Source organism: Hyperolius riggenbachi, chromosome 1 (assembly GCF_040937935.1).
Source record: "Hyperolius riggenbachi isolate aHypRig1 chromosome 1, aHypRig1.pri, whole genome shotgun sequence".
NCBI classification, from domain to species: domain Eukaryota; kingdom Metazoa; phylum Chordata; class Amphibia; order Anura; family Hyperoliidae; genus Hyperolius; species Hyperolius riggenbachi.
In genome coordinates, this window is record NC_090646.1 from 289,594,505 (window position 1) to 289,612,241 (window position 17,737).

At 45.4% G+C, this 17,737-nt stretch overlaps 1 protein-coding gene across 1 annotated transcript in view; it reads right to left on the reverse strand.

Moving 5' to 3' along the window:
• PPP2CB (protein phosphatase 2 catalytic subunit beta) overlaps positions 1-17,737 on the reverse strand; it is a 52,793-nt gene that overhangs the window by 19,299 nt on the left and 15,757 nt on the right. The window contains exon 2 of the mRNA XM_068233703.1: positions 3,576-3,785. Coding sequence (XP_068089804.1) covers positions 3,576-3,785 — 210 coding nt within the window. The remainder of the gene's footprint in view (positions 1-3,575; positions 3,786-17,737) is intronic.

A 17,737-nucleotide genomic window follows, 5' to 3' on the forward strand; every position in this document is an offset into this window, starting at 1 on the left:
AGTGCATCCGCGAGCGGTGGCTAGTGGAAACGGGCCCTAAAAGTATTAGAGACACAGGATCAGCAGGAGAGTCAGGCAAATGATATTATATTAAAATAAAAAAAAAATCCATATCCTTCTCAGTTTAGGTTCCCCTTAAATGTGCACAATGTGACCCCCACCATGGTAGCCAGATGTGCCCCACTACCCCCCCCCCCCCCCCCCCGTATGGTAGCCAGGTATAGGCGCCTCCAGTATAGGTAGCCAGGAATATGCATCCCCAGTATAGGTAGCCAGGAATAGCTGCTCTGTATAGGTGCCAGGAAAAGGTGCTCAGTATAGGTAGCTAGGAATTGTTGCTCCAGTATAGGTAGCCAAGCAGAGGGGGAGACACAGCGGCTGAGGAAGTCATCAAATACTCACTTCGCCGGGACCCACATGCTGCATGTACTTCTGCCTGTTCTTGCGTTCCATCTCACAGTAAAACAGCGCCCCCTAAGGGCACTGTTACTGTGAGATGGAACGCAAAAACAGAAAGACGTAAGTACATACAGCGCGTGGATCCCGGTGAAGTTTTTGACCCCCTCAGCCGCTGCTCGTTCGCCCACTGCTGTGCCCTCTTACACAGGACGAATGGGCCCCTCAGGGGACCCGGTCGCACATGCGGCCACTGCGACTGTGGCCCCTATGCCCGTGTGCAACTATAACACCATGCACCAATTTTTCTTCCTTCGCTTAGTAAACAGTTTTAGAACTGTCTAAAGCCTGACCCACACCATGCAATTTCCCGTTAGATAGACTGGTTGAATCATCTATTTCCAACATGTTAGATCTGATGTTTTCTGATCGATTTTGCATAGAAGTAATCAGAAAATCTATCAGAAAAACAATCAGAAATCAGATCGGACCTGTCGGAAATAATCAATTCGACCCATCTATCAGGCAGGAAATTGCATGGCGTGTACCAAGCATAAGATGAGGGGAAGGTATATGCTTTTTGCAGATAAAGGGCTCGTTAACATTGCGTTCCATTCGATTTAGCGTCCGGCATTTGAGGGGGTTTTTTTTCTCCTTCCGGCGTCAGGTGGGTGCTGCGGTTTTTGTAAAGCGCTTCAATAAGCTCTTTTCGTACTGATTGCATTTTTTCACTTCATGACGCAAGTCAGGAAGTGAACTTTGACCTGGAAAAGAATACATACAATGTATGTATTCTTAAAAACGCGAACGCAATCGCTGCACAAAGCGATTTTAAGAGCATTTTGAGTTTTTCCTATACTTTCCATTGAGGCAAAATCGCCGCAAAAATGGTCCAGGCACCACTTTCCTTAATGGACAGCACATGAACCGCGCTGATATGAACCTTCTCATAGACATTCATTGCACAAGCACTTTGGGGGAGATTTTAAAAATCGACTGCTCTTGAAAAAAGGCCGAAAACGACTCTTATGTGAATGAGCCCTGAGTGGGGAGTAATAAAACACACAACAAATGTCTATGCACCACCCTCTAGGCTGAAACTTGATACTAACAGTTCAGAAACAGACCTGTTCTGCTTTCTCCTCTATTCCCCATTCATCACAATAAACCACCCTTTTTTCATTAATTTACCCTGTTGCAATTACTGTACTTAAAACTGCTCTACAACTACCATTCAATTATGTTTCTATGTACAGACAAACCACATTTAGCCTCCTTCAGCTAGTTCTCTAACCGCACTTCTCTCCACACATGCATTGGGCACCTACAGATGACGTCAGTACAAAAAAAAAAAAAAAAAAAAAAAGTGGCGAAAGCCCTTACTGTATAACCGTTACAATTGCTGGAATAAAGAAAAAAAACTGTTACTCTGCCAGGAGTAAAAATGGTTTGTCCTATGCATTTTTACTGGACATCGCTGAGAGAGTGCTTACAGTTCCTCTTTAAGACAACAGGAAGTGAGACAGGAAAAGTTGCCATCCAACAAAAAAAAAAATCTTACTGAAACATCTTTAGAAGGATGTTTACACGTATTGTAAAAGGTGGTGCTGAAGTTTAGACACCTGCCAGGCTTTTCATCCAATCTGTCTGTCTAGCATATACTGCATTATGAACTGACTTTTTCCTGTGCATTGCATATGTTCTTTTAGACGAATATAATGTAACCTCTGCAGCAAAATAAATAAATAATCGCAGGAAAGGAATTTAGAAATCTTTTCCAAATTATTATTTTTGGTCAAATATAACATTTACATTTATTCTACATGCAGCATTTCACCATTATAGAAGCATGAAGACCTAACATGGAAAGGACATAAAAGCAGTGGATGTAGATTTGGCAAAAACAGCACAAACAACTAGTAGTGCTGAAATACTGCATATGCAAACTAATACCAAAACAAATCTGAAAAAACACAGAAGTACAAATGTTTTACATGCCTTCATAAAGATAAGCAGACTACGGGACACAGGCAATTGTCTTCTCAGAGACATATTAATCAGCAAAGAACTGTACATATATTTATGTTAGCGTTCTAGTGACAGTAACTTGTCTCAGTAACTTACTGGAGCACTGACAGTAGTGACTGTCAGCAATAAAGCAACTGTGTTCTAGTTATCAGACTACTAGCTGTAATGTGAATGCGTTGCCAACTTACAGGGCTAGCAACAATACTAAGAATAATAGTAATAATGAAGAGTTTGTAAAACATATTGTTTCACTTCCAAACATGTCACTTGCCATGCCACCTTAACCACTTAACGACCGGGCTGTTCTCTGTGATCTGTGCTGCGTGGGCTCTCCAGCCCGCAGCACAGATCGTGTGAAAGGCAGGGCGATCAGACCCCCCCCCCCCTTTTTTCCCCACTAGGGGGATGACCTGCTGGGGGGGGTCTGATCGCCGCCGCTCCGTGTGGAAGAGCGGGGGAGGGGGCGGCTCCTCAAAGCCACCCTCCGCAGCGCAATTCCTCCCTCCCCTTCCCTCTCCCTCCATGGGCGGCGCAGGACGGAGATTCGTCCTGCGCCGCCTCTGATAGGCTTCAGCCTATCACGGCGGCGATCCCTGCCCAATCAGAGGCCGGAGATCGCCGATCTCCTTTACTGCGCTGCTGCGCAGCACCGCCGTATTGATGTAAACAGCGGGGATTTCTTCCCCGCGTTTACAATCAGCCTGCGAGCCGCGATCGGAGGCTCACAGGCTATTCACGGCGACACCCTCCGTGAACTGACACCATGTAAAACCACAAACGACTAGCCGCTGCCTATCGGCGTTAGCTGGTCGTTAAGTGGCTAATGAATATATTATGCTGGGAATACAAGTTACGTTTTTCACGTTCGATTCTGCGTGCGATCTATTAGCCATTCGATTTTCTACTCGATTCTCTTATCTTCCACTCGTTATCTTTTTTTCCATTCACTTCTATGAGAAATGTAGCGGAACAAAATTGAGCGGAAAGTTGGAACTTTATCATCGAAGTCATCTTTTGGAACGATTCTTCGCAAAAAACGTAACGTGTGTTCCCAGCATTCGGCACATTTCCATGCACAGGCAAACTTCTGGCAGAGTGAGGCAGCTTTCATCAGTGAAACACATTTATTACATTTTTAGAAATGTTGTTACCTTTAATGCCACAAGGAGAGTCACTGTTTCCACGGAGTAATAGCCTCTGTCCACATAGTCACCCATGAACAAATAATTGGTATCTGGGGATTTCCCTCCAATTCTGAACAGTTCCATGAGGTCATGAAACTGGCCGTGGACATCTCCACAAACTGTGACTGGGCATCTTACATCCTGCACATTGGACTCTTTAGTGAGGATTTCTTTTGCCTGTGAAGATGGGGAAAAAATACATTTATTGTAACTTTTTTTTCAAAAAGGAATAAAAAAAACAAACAAAACATTTACTACAAAAAAGTGGACATACACATAGTATAAATAAAAGCACTCTCTTCCATTTTCATTTAAAAGCGTATAGGTTATCTGAACTAAGAAGCATATTATAATGGTCATGATTTGTTTTCCATGCTAATTGCCTGGCTTTAACTGAGCTAAATACATGGAACAAAATTATACAGGCAAAAAAGGCGCCCAGTAAAAAGGATGCCATAGCCGCTAGTAGAAGATCTGTAAAACTTCCGTTATTCCACTTAATTACGATAGTAAAATATTGTAGTTTGTTATTTTGCTATGCCCTACACAGAACCCTCCCTACACTGATGCCTATGCCTAATGGCCCATACTCACGGGCTGCAATTGTCCCTTGTTGCTAGCACACGGTAGCGTGTGCGCGACAGACCGGCGACAGCTCGTCGCTGGGTCCCTCCGCATACACACTGCGGAATAGGGATTACTGGTGCGACGGAAGCTGTCGCCGACGTCCGTCCGCCACCCACCCCCCCCCGCCGGAAGTTCCGTGTAATTCCTATAGGTTGCTGTCGCTAGTCCGCATACACACGGACACACACACACACACACACACACTGCGGCAATCGCCTGGCGACAGCAGCGACGGTTCGGGGTGCGCGCGCCATACTTACGGGCGACCTGTCGCCGCAACACGCGGGTGCCACGTGGTTGCGGCAACAATTGTAGCCTGTGAGTATGGGCCATATAAGACTCCCCCTGGTAGTGCCCATCCTTAAAAAGTCGAGCCCCCACCTCCCCCCCAGGGGTGCTAAACCTTAACACACACCCTCTCCTATCGTAAAAAGTTGCATGAGCAGCTATAAACTGTTAAATGGCGGTTATAAACCGTGGGAGATGCCAGGCGCCCAAATTGCTGTGTATAGTCGCTAATCGCGGCTTTTAACGCGCTACAGGCAGTCTCCTGTGCGTGATGGGGGGGGGGGGGGGGGGGGGAAGGACCTAGAGCTGCGCAGCCGCACTCGCATTTATGCGAACTGCGCAGCCGCGGCAAGCTCAGGCGGCCATTTTTCAAGAGGCATGAGAGCCTGACCCGGGGCTGTGGTGTCGAGAGCTGGCCCGGGGGGAGATTGAGCAGCGGGGACCCGGTGGAACTACACGGAGGGTGCGGATGGCATCCTCCGTGCATTCAAATTTGCAGCAGGTACTGAAGTTTTTAAATGCTTTGAAAAACCTGACCAAAAAATTAGAGACCCTGAGCACTGAATAAAAATGAAATCTGGACTTGCCTGGGGTTTCCTCCAGCCCCCTGTAGCCCGCAAGGTCCTCCGGCATCCTATTCTACCTTCTACTGGTCCTGCTGGAGGGCTCCACCAGAGAGTCGCCGATTACCAGAGCCGCCAGAAGAGGGGAGAAGAGAATACCGGAGAACCTCGTGGGCTCCGGAGGGCTGGAGGAAGCCCCAGGTAAGTCCAAATTTTGTTTTTATTCAGCACTCAGGGTCCTTAAAAACAGAGGAAAAATTGAATTGAGGATATAATAATTAAAATTGAATTGAGGACATACTAATTAAACAGCCATTTGTATGGCTGAATGGCAAGCCAATCTTAAGGTGGCCATACATCTAGTGATGGTGCTATACAATCAAGAATTCGCTCATTTTATCAAATCAAGAGAATCGAGTATGTCCCAGAGTGTTCAATTGATGAAAACTGGACGATATCATGTGGAATTGACTAATTGAGCAGGATTGAAGATATCGATCATACAGGAATGGCATAATGTTCATCAGGGTTGCCGGCTGCCACGGTAGGATTGTGCATGGTAATCATACCATGCACAGCTGCGTTTTACCGGTTTCAGGGGTGAAAGGGGTACACGCATGAACAGCGGCGGGGGTAAACAAATATTCACTTCACTGGATCCATTGCGTGTGTACTTCTTACTGCTTCCTGTTCTTGCATTCCAACTCACTTTTACAGGGAGATGGAACGCAAGAACAGGAAGAAGCGAGTAGTACACACGCCATGGGATCTGGCGAAGTGAGCATTTGTTTATCCCCGCCGCTATATGAGCGCATGCCGCTGCCTCCCCTCTCTTCCACCTAGCTACCTATACCGGCTTCGCCTATTCCTGGCCCTCTCTACCGGCTTCGCCTATTCCTGGCCCTCTCTACCGGCTGCGCCTATTCCTGGCCCTCTCTACCGGCTGCGCCTATTCCTGGCCCTCTCTACCGGCTGCGCCTATTCCTGGCCCTGTCTACCGGCTGCGCCTATTCCTGGCCCTCTCTACCGGCTGCGCCTATTCCTGGCCCTCTCTACCGGCTGCGCCTATTCCTGGCCCTCTCTACCGGCTGCGCCTATTCCTGGCCCTCTATACCGGCTGCGCCTATTCCTGGCCCTCTATACCGGCTGCGCCTATTCCTGGCCCTCTATACCGGCTGCGCCTATTCCTGGCCCTCTATACCGGCTGCGCCTATTCCTGGCCCTCTATACCGGCTGCGCCTATTCCTGGCCCTCTATACCGGCTGCGCCTATTCCTGGCCCTCTATACCGGCTGCGCCTATTCCTGGCCCTCTATACCGGCTGCGCCTATTCCTGGCCCTCTATACCGGCTGCGCCTATTCCTGGCCCTCTATACCGGCTGCGCCTATTCCTGGCCCTCTATACCGGCTGCGCCTATTCCTGGCCCTCTATACCGGCTGCGCCTATTCCTGGCCCTCTATACCGGCTGCGCCTATTCCTGGCCCTCTATACCGGCTGCGCCTATTCCTGGCCCTCTATACCGGTTGCACCTATTCCTGGCCCTCTATACCGGCTGCACCTATTCCTGGCTCTCTATACCGGCTGCACCTATTCCTGGCCTTCTACACTGGCTGCACCTATTCCTGGCTACATATGCTGGCTGCACCTATTCCTGGCTACTTATGCTGGCTGCGCCTATTCCTGGCTACCATAACAGTGCGCAAGGTTTTGGTGGCTGCCCTCTTTCTGCTTGGGACCGGGGTATCCTGACCTTACGTTAGATTAATGTCAGAAAGGGCCACAATGCCCTATCAAAATGAGTTGACTTTTTGCTAACTAGAAACTTCTAGCGAGAAGGGTTGGTCTCCATACCTTTACCCCTCAGCTTATTTACAAGATTATATCAGTCTATTACTGTTTTACTATTACTCCATTTAGATTTTTACCTGGTGACTAATTTTTGTTAAAATGCGTTTACATTTGTCTTCCCTCTGTGGGCTGCAGGGCAGCAATTACGGAGTTCAGGCTGTTCCTCCCCCTGCCCCTGATCAGCATTGTGGCTGTGCGGAAGAGGTGGGTGGGCGCGCAGAATCCGATTGGCCCGCTGCAACTGAGGTGAGTTGTGTGTGGGTGTGTGTGTCTAAATGAGCTTTTACACACCCGCTTCCTGCTGCAGTGGTTCGACCTGCCAGCCCCACGGGGACTGGGACGCATGACTTGCCCCAAGCTACCAGCACAGACGGCGCTTTGACAGCGTGCGCTGAACGAGCACATTGACCATTACGCTCACCTCCAGCTTTACAGTGGCTCTTCTGTGTGAGACACATAGGGCTTGATTCACAAAGCGGTGCTAACCTACTTAGCACGTCTAAAGTCTTTAGACGTGCTAACCAGGGTGCTAAGTAGGTTAGCACCGGATTTCTCAATCAGATCGCGCACAAAGTTTTGCGCGCAAAGTCCTATGCGCGCACTAAGTCCCATAGGCTTTAATGGGCACTTCTCGTGGAGCGCCCTACGCTCTGTGCAGTGCGCGCGTAAAGTTTTATGCGCATAAAGTTTTGCGCGCGAAAAGCTCGTTTAGACATGCTAAGGGGGTTTTCACTAGGGATGCTCAAATTCGGATTCGGAAGATACCCAGATAGTTGCAATTCGGATATCTCCCAGTAATGCTGTGCGGGCTGGGCGGGGGGGTCAAGCTTACCTCTCTGACGTCTTCTTCGCTCGTCCCTCGGCGCCTCCCATGATGCGGTCCACGCGGCGGTCACGTGACTACAAACACTTCCTCCTTCCGGGTTGAAGGAGGAAGCGTTTGTAGTCACGTGATGCGCGTGGGCCGCATCGTGGGAGGCGCCGAGGGACGAGCGAAGAAGACGTCAGAGAAGTAAGCTTGACCCCCCCCCCCCCCCCGCCCAGCCCGCACGGCATTACTGGGAGATATCCGGATTGCAACTATCCGGGTATCTTCCGAATCCGAATTTGAGCATCCCTGGTTTTCACAGGCGTGCTAACAGTTAGCACCGCTTTGTGAATCAAGCCCAATGGATGTTATCCACGCGCTACCCTGGTACTTCGGGACAGGTAGAATATGCCAGCGCAATGACTGACATTGTCTGCATTTGTGTACCCACTCTTTGCCTATAAGCTAGGAACTGCATGTTGCTGCTATCACTGCTGACTTGTATACTACCCAGTTCAGTGTTCTCCCCAGGCCCTTTAACCGGGTGCTCCACCCAGCAAGTTTTGGTGAGCTCCCGGCTGTCATCGGCTCACTTCCTCCTCTGCTGTAAGCAGAGTTGTGCAGAGAAGCACCAGCCCTGTATTCTCATCTCGTCCCACCAGGCTACTTCTTCATGCCACCCGGGTACTTTTATAATCCACCTGGCTGGAAAAAAAATTCTGGGGAGAATACTGCAGTTGCTGCATGGATCTGTGTTGTTCCCTGTACTCTTGGAACTGCCTTTAGCATTGGAACCTCTGAGATGACAGACACTGCTGGACGTTCATTACAGGCTCTATGGTGATCACCAGTATATTAGCTGTCTCCGTATGAATGGTTTGTGTGAGTGGTTGGCATAATGTGGATGAGCCAGCTGCCCTTATTGGTGTGCATTTTTAATTTTGTGCTTTTTAATAACATTTGTTATGTTTTAGAATTAGAATTTGCTACACTTTCATTGGTGTGTTCCCCTCCTCCTATATACCCTAACTTTTGTTTGATAGTACCTATTCCTGACTACCTATACTGCAGGAACCTATTCCTGGCACCTATTACTGGCTGTACCTATTCCTGGCTACCTATACTGTGGCAACTATCCCTGGCTAACTATACTGGCTGTACCTATTCCTAGCTACCTATACTGTGGGCACCAATTCTAGGCTACCTATACTGCAAGCAACTATTCCTGGCTACCTACATTGCAGGCACCTTTTACTGGCTACCTATGGTGGGGGCACCTGATAAAGCTACCATTTTGGGGCACCTATTCTTCGCTACCCATACCGGGGGCACCTATGCCTGGCTACCTATTCTGAGGGCACCTATTCCTGGCTACCTATACGGACTACAACGTCAGACCTATGAACAAATGCTTCCTGACTTCACTAGATTTCAAGGGAAGCAGCATTTAAAAAAAAAAAAAAAAAAAAAACACGGATGGTCGATCAGCCGCTAAAGTCGCCTGATGTAGGGCTACCTTACTGTATTTATGGCCATCTTTACATCTGAGAGTGATGTGCAGGTATTCTGCAGGAGAATGAGGGGATTCCTCCTCTATTGCACATTCTTCATGCACGATCTGAACCATGTTTATGGGTAAAGAACACCACCTTAGCGTTCAAAGTGCACAACACTCGGTGGATTCAAAACAGCTTACGGAGAGTGCATATGTAGAGTACGGTACTACTGTGTAACTCGGTTTGTAGTCTCCAAACTCAAATTTAATACCACCACATTAATTGATTTCACGAGCAAAGGGAGTGCAAACATTTGCATACAAATTTGGCAGAAACCTGCATCAATGCAGAATTTTAGTGACACAACTACACAGGCTTTATTCTTACAGCAGAGATTTTAAATATATGCATATACATATATATACATATATTTATAATTCCTGTATACACACCAGAGATATTCCGTCACCATCAGATATGTATTTCTGACTTTAAAACGATTGCTTAAAAACATGAGGCATCTAAAGCTATTTTTTTTTATTTTATTTTTTTAAACACGATACCTTAATTTCAGGGGCTCAAAAGTAATTGGACAATTGACTTAAATGCTGCGGGCAAGTCCAATATTATGTCATTATCAATTAAGCAGTTAAAAGGCCTGGCGGATGCATGCAGAAGATTTTGTTGTGAACAGACAACATGCAGTCAAATGAGCTCTCCATGCAGGTGAAAGAAGCCATCCTTAAGACGCGAAAACAGAAAAAACCCATCCAAGAAATGGCTACAATATTATGGGTGGCAAAATCTACAGTTTGGAACAGTCTGAGAAAGAAAACAAGCAAGAATTGGTGAACTCAGTAATGCAAAAAGACCAGGACAACCATGGAAGAGAACAGTGGTTGATGATCGCGGAATCATTTCCAGAGCTGTGGAGTACGAGTAATTTTTTGGGTACCTGTAGTCAGGAAAAAATGCACAGACTCTGAATCCTAATAAAATTTAAACACTAATTAAAAGAGAAAATATGATAAAATGTTCTATTTCTCAGATAATAGTCATTATAAATAACATATATACAGTAATAGCAGTGCTCAGTCCACAAAAATGAAATAAACCAACAGTTACTCGTGTTGCTGCAATAAAGCAGTCACTGTATTTTTAAAGTCAGATATACATATCTGATTGTGACTGTATATTTGAGGTGTACACAGAAATATGTGTTACATATAATAAATAACATCTCTGCTGTAAGAATAAGGGCCCTTTTCCAGGATAAGTTGATAGGCAGTGAAAAGACTGTCAAACTCTCACAACTGCCTGCTGCTGCTTGTTAACCGATCACTGAGCGCTCAGTTCAGCCGCCTGTGCAAAAGGGCCCTAAAGCCAGATGTGTTATGTCACTAGTAGGTATGGTCAGTGAGATGCAAATAATTTTGCATTGCTCGATTTTGTTTTAAAATGTATGCACTCCGTTTTCTAATTAAATCTATTAATTTTGATATGTTAAAATTGGGTTTAATGACTACGTAAAGGAGTTCTGTGGGGGCTATTAAAAACAAAAAACTGATACTTACCTGGGGCTTCTATGGGCTCCCTGCAGCTGTCATGTCCTGCTCTGTCCTCCTACAATCCTCCATTCCCCGCCGCCGGTCCCGGTCTAATTATGCTTCTAACTAAACAACGGCTGCGCAGCCGTGGCCACACGTGTGCTCCCTCCCGCATGCGTCATCTGGAGCTTACTGTGCAGGCGTAGTACAAGAAAACTTTGTACTGTGCATGCGCAGTGAGCTCCTGATGATGCGCGCGGGAGCAAGCAGTATCCGTCTAATTAGATGAATAATTAGACCGGACGGGCGGTGGGGAATGCAGAATCGTAGGATGGCGCGGGACATGACAGCTGCAGGGGACCGATAGAAGCCCCAGGTAAATGTCCGTTTTTTGTTTTTATTAGCCTCCACAGAACCTACATATGCATAAGTAGTACATATGCATTCCCCCCATAGCCAGTGTGAAACCATTGTGAATGTTGTGCACATTGAATGCAGAGGTGTTTATCACCCATAAACCTGGTTCAGATTGTGAAGTCATTTTTAGGAGGAGGATGATACATACAATTTTTATCATCAATTTATTTTCACCTTGGATGTCCTTTTAAGAGAAGTGAGGGGGAATATGGAGGCTGCCACCTTCATTCCCTTACAAACAATGTCAGTTGCCTGGCTGTCATTCGGAGCTTTTGGCTTTAGTTAAATTTAATTTTAAGTTACCAACCTGTAACAAGCATGCAGCCAGCGGTGTCAAAACATCTGATCTGCATGCTTATTCTGGGCCAGTGACGAAAAACTAAACTATAACAAGTAACTTGCCTATTTATCTTATCTAAAGTTTAGATAGTTTACACAGCAAATCTAGCTGCAAACAGATTCAACAGAACATGATTATTTCTTCCTGTGATACAATGATAGCAGTCATGTTTGTAAACATTACACACAGGCAAAGCTGATAGCATCTCCAGCTCTCTGCCTGTGACAAATTCACTCTGCTCTCCTCCTCCTCTGCCTTTGAAATCTCTGGCTAGTAACAACCTCCTCCTTCTGCCCAGACTGATCTCCCATAAGCCCTTGCTACAGTGCCAAGGCTCTCTGAAAAAACTGTGGGCGAGGCTTGTTTAGTTTATAGTGAATTAGAGTATTAAAACAAAACAAAAAAGTATTTGGCTTGAGGAATGCCCTATAAACTGTATGAAAGGAACATAATTATGCAATGAGTAAAAGTTTATCGCGGATCCACTTTCTGGAGGTGTGTTTAGCTTCTAAGGGTAACAATGGTTAATTTGCATATATTCAGCAGTGATGCCCTGGGAGACTTCTCAAGCTCACTCCAACCTGAATTATCGCAAATTCTTTCTGTTTTAAGAAGGCAAACTTTTGTTTTTAAAGAGTAACTGTTAGGCATAAAATCCAACACAAGTTCTCTATTAGTAGCTGTTAAATATAGAAAATTGATGCTATCTAGGAAATTCAAAAGCTTAAAATCAATCGCACTTTTTTCCCAGTAAATCATCTCCCCCCATGCCCACAGGCTCTTATATCGTACGCACAGCCGCAGAAAGGAAGTTTCAGTGCATACTAACTCAGCCTCATTGGCGGAAACCTCTATCCCCCCCCATTCTCCCCGCTCACACTTCTCTTCACTCTCATTGGCCGCCTAGTCTCCTTCGGTGGTTGCAGGGAGGGGAGCACCCGTCCTCGGCCCCCCTCCTCTAGTGTGCCATGTCTGCGCCTTCTCTGCACTCCAGCCGCCACCCCCATCGCTATCTCCTCCCCGCACTATTACAAAGCGCAGCATGGAGGAATAAAGGCAGCGCGCACAGACTCGCCTACTAATGGTTCCAGGCGCTGGAGTTCCCGTCTATATTCTCTGCACTACCGCCAGCGGTAGTGCAGAGATTATAGATGGAAACTCCAGCTCTTGGAACCATTAGTAGGGGAGTCTGTGTGCACTACCTTTATTCCTCCCCGCTGTGCTCAGTAATGGGGAGGAGAGGAAGGGGGGGGGGGGTAGTTTCAGCCTGCGGGACCAAGATGGCCCCTGCCACAAACAAAATTCATTCCATTTACCATTTTAAATTCTCTGAAATCAAGACATAGACAGTACAATACATCTGCTATGTAAGTAGAGCAAGTAATTATCTACCTGCAAATGTGGATTTTTTTTTCCAGGCAGTCCAGGCTAATCATTGCCTGGAATGCCCCATCCAACACCCCCACGCCGCCCTCCCCCGATCAGGGATTTTTTTTTTTACAATTCTGCATGGCGGATCTTTAACGGTTTATTGCTCACTGATACAACTTAACACCCAAATTAATTTCATCTCCTTTTCTTCCCACCAGTAAAGCTTTCTTTTGGTGGTATCTGATTGCTGCTGCCAGTTAAGTGACAGGGCCATTTTCTGTACAGCGATGCGCTAGACCACAGTGCTGTACACTTTTTTTTTTTTACCTTTTTTCATTTCAGCCTGCCACCTCCGATTGTGGCTGGCAGGCTAATGATGGATCCCCGCTGTGTTGATGCGCAGGGAACACACGCACCCTGCTAATCCCACCCACCGCACTTTGACTCCAATCGGCGTTAGGCGGTCCCCAGGCAGCCACGCTCCCACTGCAAATAGGCGTTAAGTGGTTGGGAGCTGGTTAAAGGAAATCTGAAGTGAAAAAAATATATTTAAAAAAAAAAAAAATGATATTTACCTAAGGAGAAAGAAGGCTCTGGGTCCTATCAAGCCTTCCCGTTCCTCTCATGGTCCCATCGTTATCAGTCTCCAGCCGATGGGTCGAAGACCGCTCTGTCACTGTAGGGGGAGCTTCTGAAGTCTTCGGGCGCTCGAGTACTTCCAAAGATAGACAGCTACATACTGCACAGTACGGAGCAGCCCCTACACCACATCTGCGGCTGTCTATACCTGATGTGGCGTTTCCGCCGTCCTGAGCCTATTGCCACATCCGCAGACGCTGCTGTCATGTGACAGTTGTGTTTCCTCCTATGGGTAAGTGGCCAGTTGACTTCTTACCAGGTGATTCCTGTGAACCAACCAATGAACACAGGCAGTAAAAATGGAAAAAAATAGACTCTGGTCATTAAAGGGGCCAGAGTCTGCCGTCCCTAATCTGTTTAATAAAAGCATGTTCCAAGAAGTGAATATGTACAAGCAAAATATTAAAAGAAGTTCAATGACAGAATTGTGTGTGCCTCATGGTATTATCCCAAACAAATATTTAACGTATGCAGTGAATGCCAATATAAACAACGTAACAAAGGTAAAGGTAATCCTCTTTTGTATAATTAAAAATAGTTATACATGCCACCCACCAAAGAAATAAGGCTGATTAAGCCAAGCTGATTATTCTTTTAGCATAGCTAGACATGGATGTTGAATAAATGTATCAGCCATTTCATAGATGTAAATATGGGTCACCTTTGCAACTGTGTTCAAAGCCTTAATCATAATTAAAGTATGTGGTACTTACGCCAAGATTGTGTTTCAAGAGATACTTAACCACTTCGCCATATCTGGACGCATATATCCGTCCAGATAGGCAGTGGTGCTGCAGCCGTGTGGTGCGCGCGATCGGGCGCGCGCCCGCGCGCGCCCCCGCTGCCTCCCGCTGCCCCCCCGATCAGTGAATGGGAATATAATTCCCATTCACCGATCCAAGTCCCCGGCAGAAATACCGACGCTTTCTCATCAGAGAGCGTGGTATTTCTGCCCCCAGGAAACAACTTCTCTTCATTTTAGTTCCTAGATGCGACATCGTTCGCATCTAGGAACTTTTTGAATGTGGCCATCTTGTGGCCAAATAGTAAACTGCACCCACATACCTGTATTGAATAAAAAATACATTATTTTACATCTAAAATTGGCTATTTACCTCCCAAACTAAAATTACCCAAATACATTTTTGTATTAAAAAAAATAATACAAAAAATTACAATTAAAAAAAAAAAAACTACATAAATAGTTACCTAAGGGTCTGAACTTTTTAAATATACATGTCAAGAGAGTATCTTATTACATTTTTTAAAATTATAAGCTTGTAAATAGTGATGGACGCAAATTGAAAAAATGCACCTTTATTTCTAAATAAAATATCGGCGCCATAAATTGTGATAGGGACGTAATTTAAATGGTGTAATAAGCGGGACAAATGGGCACATAAAATACATGGGTTTTAATTACTGTAGCATGTATTAATTTTAAACTATAATGGCTAAAAACTGAGAAATAATGTTTTTTTTCCATTTCTATCTTAATCTTCCTGTTAAAATGTATTTACAGTAAAGTGGCTCTTAGCAAAATGTACTACCTAAAGAAAGCCTAATTAGTGGCGGAAAAAACGAGATATAGATCAATTAATTTTGATAAGTAGCGATAAAGTTATTAGCGAATGAATGGGAGGTGAACATTGCTTGGATGCATAAGATTTTCGAAGCTGTAGGCTGAAGTGGTTAAGTACTGTATATACTCAAATAAAAACCCACTCGATTATAAACTGTGCTACCTACTTATCTTTAAATAACTAAACAACTTAGAAAATGCTTGGGTCAATTATAGACTGAGGGTATATAATGTTGCTGCGTTCCCATTATGTTCTCCATACATACACATATACTCCCCTAACACATTCCCCCATTCTATTCTCATTTATAAGATGTACTCCCAGTCTAGCCCCACGTTACTATGCAGTTATATAGGGCTGCCATTTTTCACTGAGTGCACTGAAAATTCATGTCACGTTGCTGGCAGTCTATTGCCCCTTCCAGAGTCTAGGACCAATTTTTAAATGTATGGAGGAGCCAATTAATTTACTAGCTTGTTCTATAATGAAAGCCACGGACCATAGAAAGTACCTACAGATAGTGTTAGGACTCTAGAGCTACAAGAGGAGTAGCTTAGTATGTAAATGTGACCATTTCTACATGCAGTGGGCTCAATTCAATAAGCATTACCGCATTTGGCAATGCAGAAACCGTTGATTTTACCAAACATCTTGTCAATTCACTAGGGTTGGTTACCGCATGGAAAAGTAAAATTACTGACTAGTGAGATAAATTATCGACTTGTGTAGTAAATACCTCAATAAATGTCAATTCACAAAGATTAGAGCCTTCAGTAAAACAAGTGAGATGGTCATTATTTTACCTCCAGCCTGGAGCTAATGGTAATTAATCAGCCATTCAGTAAAATGGACAGGCAAAGGAGGCAGCCAATAGGAGGAGCCACCCCATCCTACTTCTCACTCCATTGGTACCGATGTACTGCCATGCGGGACATCAAAAAGTTAAAAACACCAAGATGCAAGAGCAGGGCACATTCATAGACTTTATTGTATCCCTTTATATGTGAACAGGGAAAGACTGATACACAGAGAGGGCTGTGTAATGGCATACATGCAGATCTAATTGGAGGCCTGCGAGAAGTGCTGTAAAAACAAACGCTGGAGTCTTAAACTCAGCTCCGCGCCACCATAGGCCATAATAGGAATTACGGCTATAGCAGCGCTCAGCAAGGAATTTGAGCGCAGTCAAAAGACAGAGCGTAAATTACAATAAAAACACTAATTCAGCCACCAGCAATAGCTGGAAGCCAAATTATATCTTTCCCCACTATCCACGGCGACCTGGAGGGAGAATAGTAATTAACACCGCCGGGACTTGCAGGTGCAGGGTGAGCAGTTTTTTGGCTTAACCCTGCGCCCAAATCTTCAAGCAGCTTAATTATATGTACGCTGCTGGGGTTGCCTTTTACGGTTGTACACTGTTACAAGCAAAGGAACGCTCATGTTTTAGGCAGACCACCTGAACAACATCACAACTATTTATTCGGAATGGCTGTCATCCTAAGATTGTTAGGTATGTAAATAACTGCTCGTACGGGTATTCATAAGACCTGCAACTTTTTGAGAATTTGAGGAATCAAAGTTGCAGAGGTCAAAAGTTTTGTTTCTGAAGTCTTGGCTCTACTACAGCAACCCATAAACATTAGCAGAGGCATCAGCTTAATGCAGTCCTGAACTCAGAACTTCAACTCAGCTCTAAAAGATAAGCAACAGTATAATAACCTGGAAAGAAAAACATTTCTATATTACAGCTTATAGAACTCCTGCAATACATCTGCAGTTTGTCTACTTCCTGATTTCATGGAAGCAGCCATATTGTTAACATATGTGATGCATAAGTGATTGCTAAGCTGAACACAATGCTCACAAACCCCATCAGCGCCAAAACAGTATGAAAAGAACTCCACAAGCAAGGTTTTTAGGGATGACCTACCTTTACAAAACCACTCAGTGATGCAAATACTAGGAGCAGACAGTGGTTCCAAAGTTATCAAACCTGGACTACAGAGCAGCGGAAAAAGGTCATTTGGTCAGTTGAGTCGAGCTTTACATTGTTTCCATCTTATGACTGAATTCACGTCTGGAGAATGGCATTCCAAGCTTACAATCCAGAATGTTAACTACCAATAGTGAAACTTGGCGGGGTCGAATCAGGGTATGGCAAGCCATATTGTGGTATTCTGCCAGACCCAGCATTACCCCGCATGATCTATTCCATGTTGCAAAGTAGGGCTGAACCATTTTTGGTTTTAAACCGAAAATCGTGATCGGGGCAAGACGATAGTCAATGCGGCGGTTATCTCGGCTGCCACTGGACTGGTACGTGCTCCAGTAAGTTCCGATCCCATTTGGCCTTAAAGCATTGCCACGCAGTGAGCTGTGGTGAAGAGGCAGCAAGTGTTGCCTAGTAATGGTGGCAGCCAGGAAGTGATGTCATACTTCCCGACTTCCGGGTACAGGCCCCGTGTTACTGTGCGAACACTCGTTGCCTCTTCATCGCGTGGCAATACAATGCGTTGAGGCCGAATGGGATTCGGAACTTACTGGAGGAGGGGGCCAGGAGCAGAGCAGTTACCAGTGGCGGTTAGGGGGGAAACGAGGG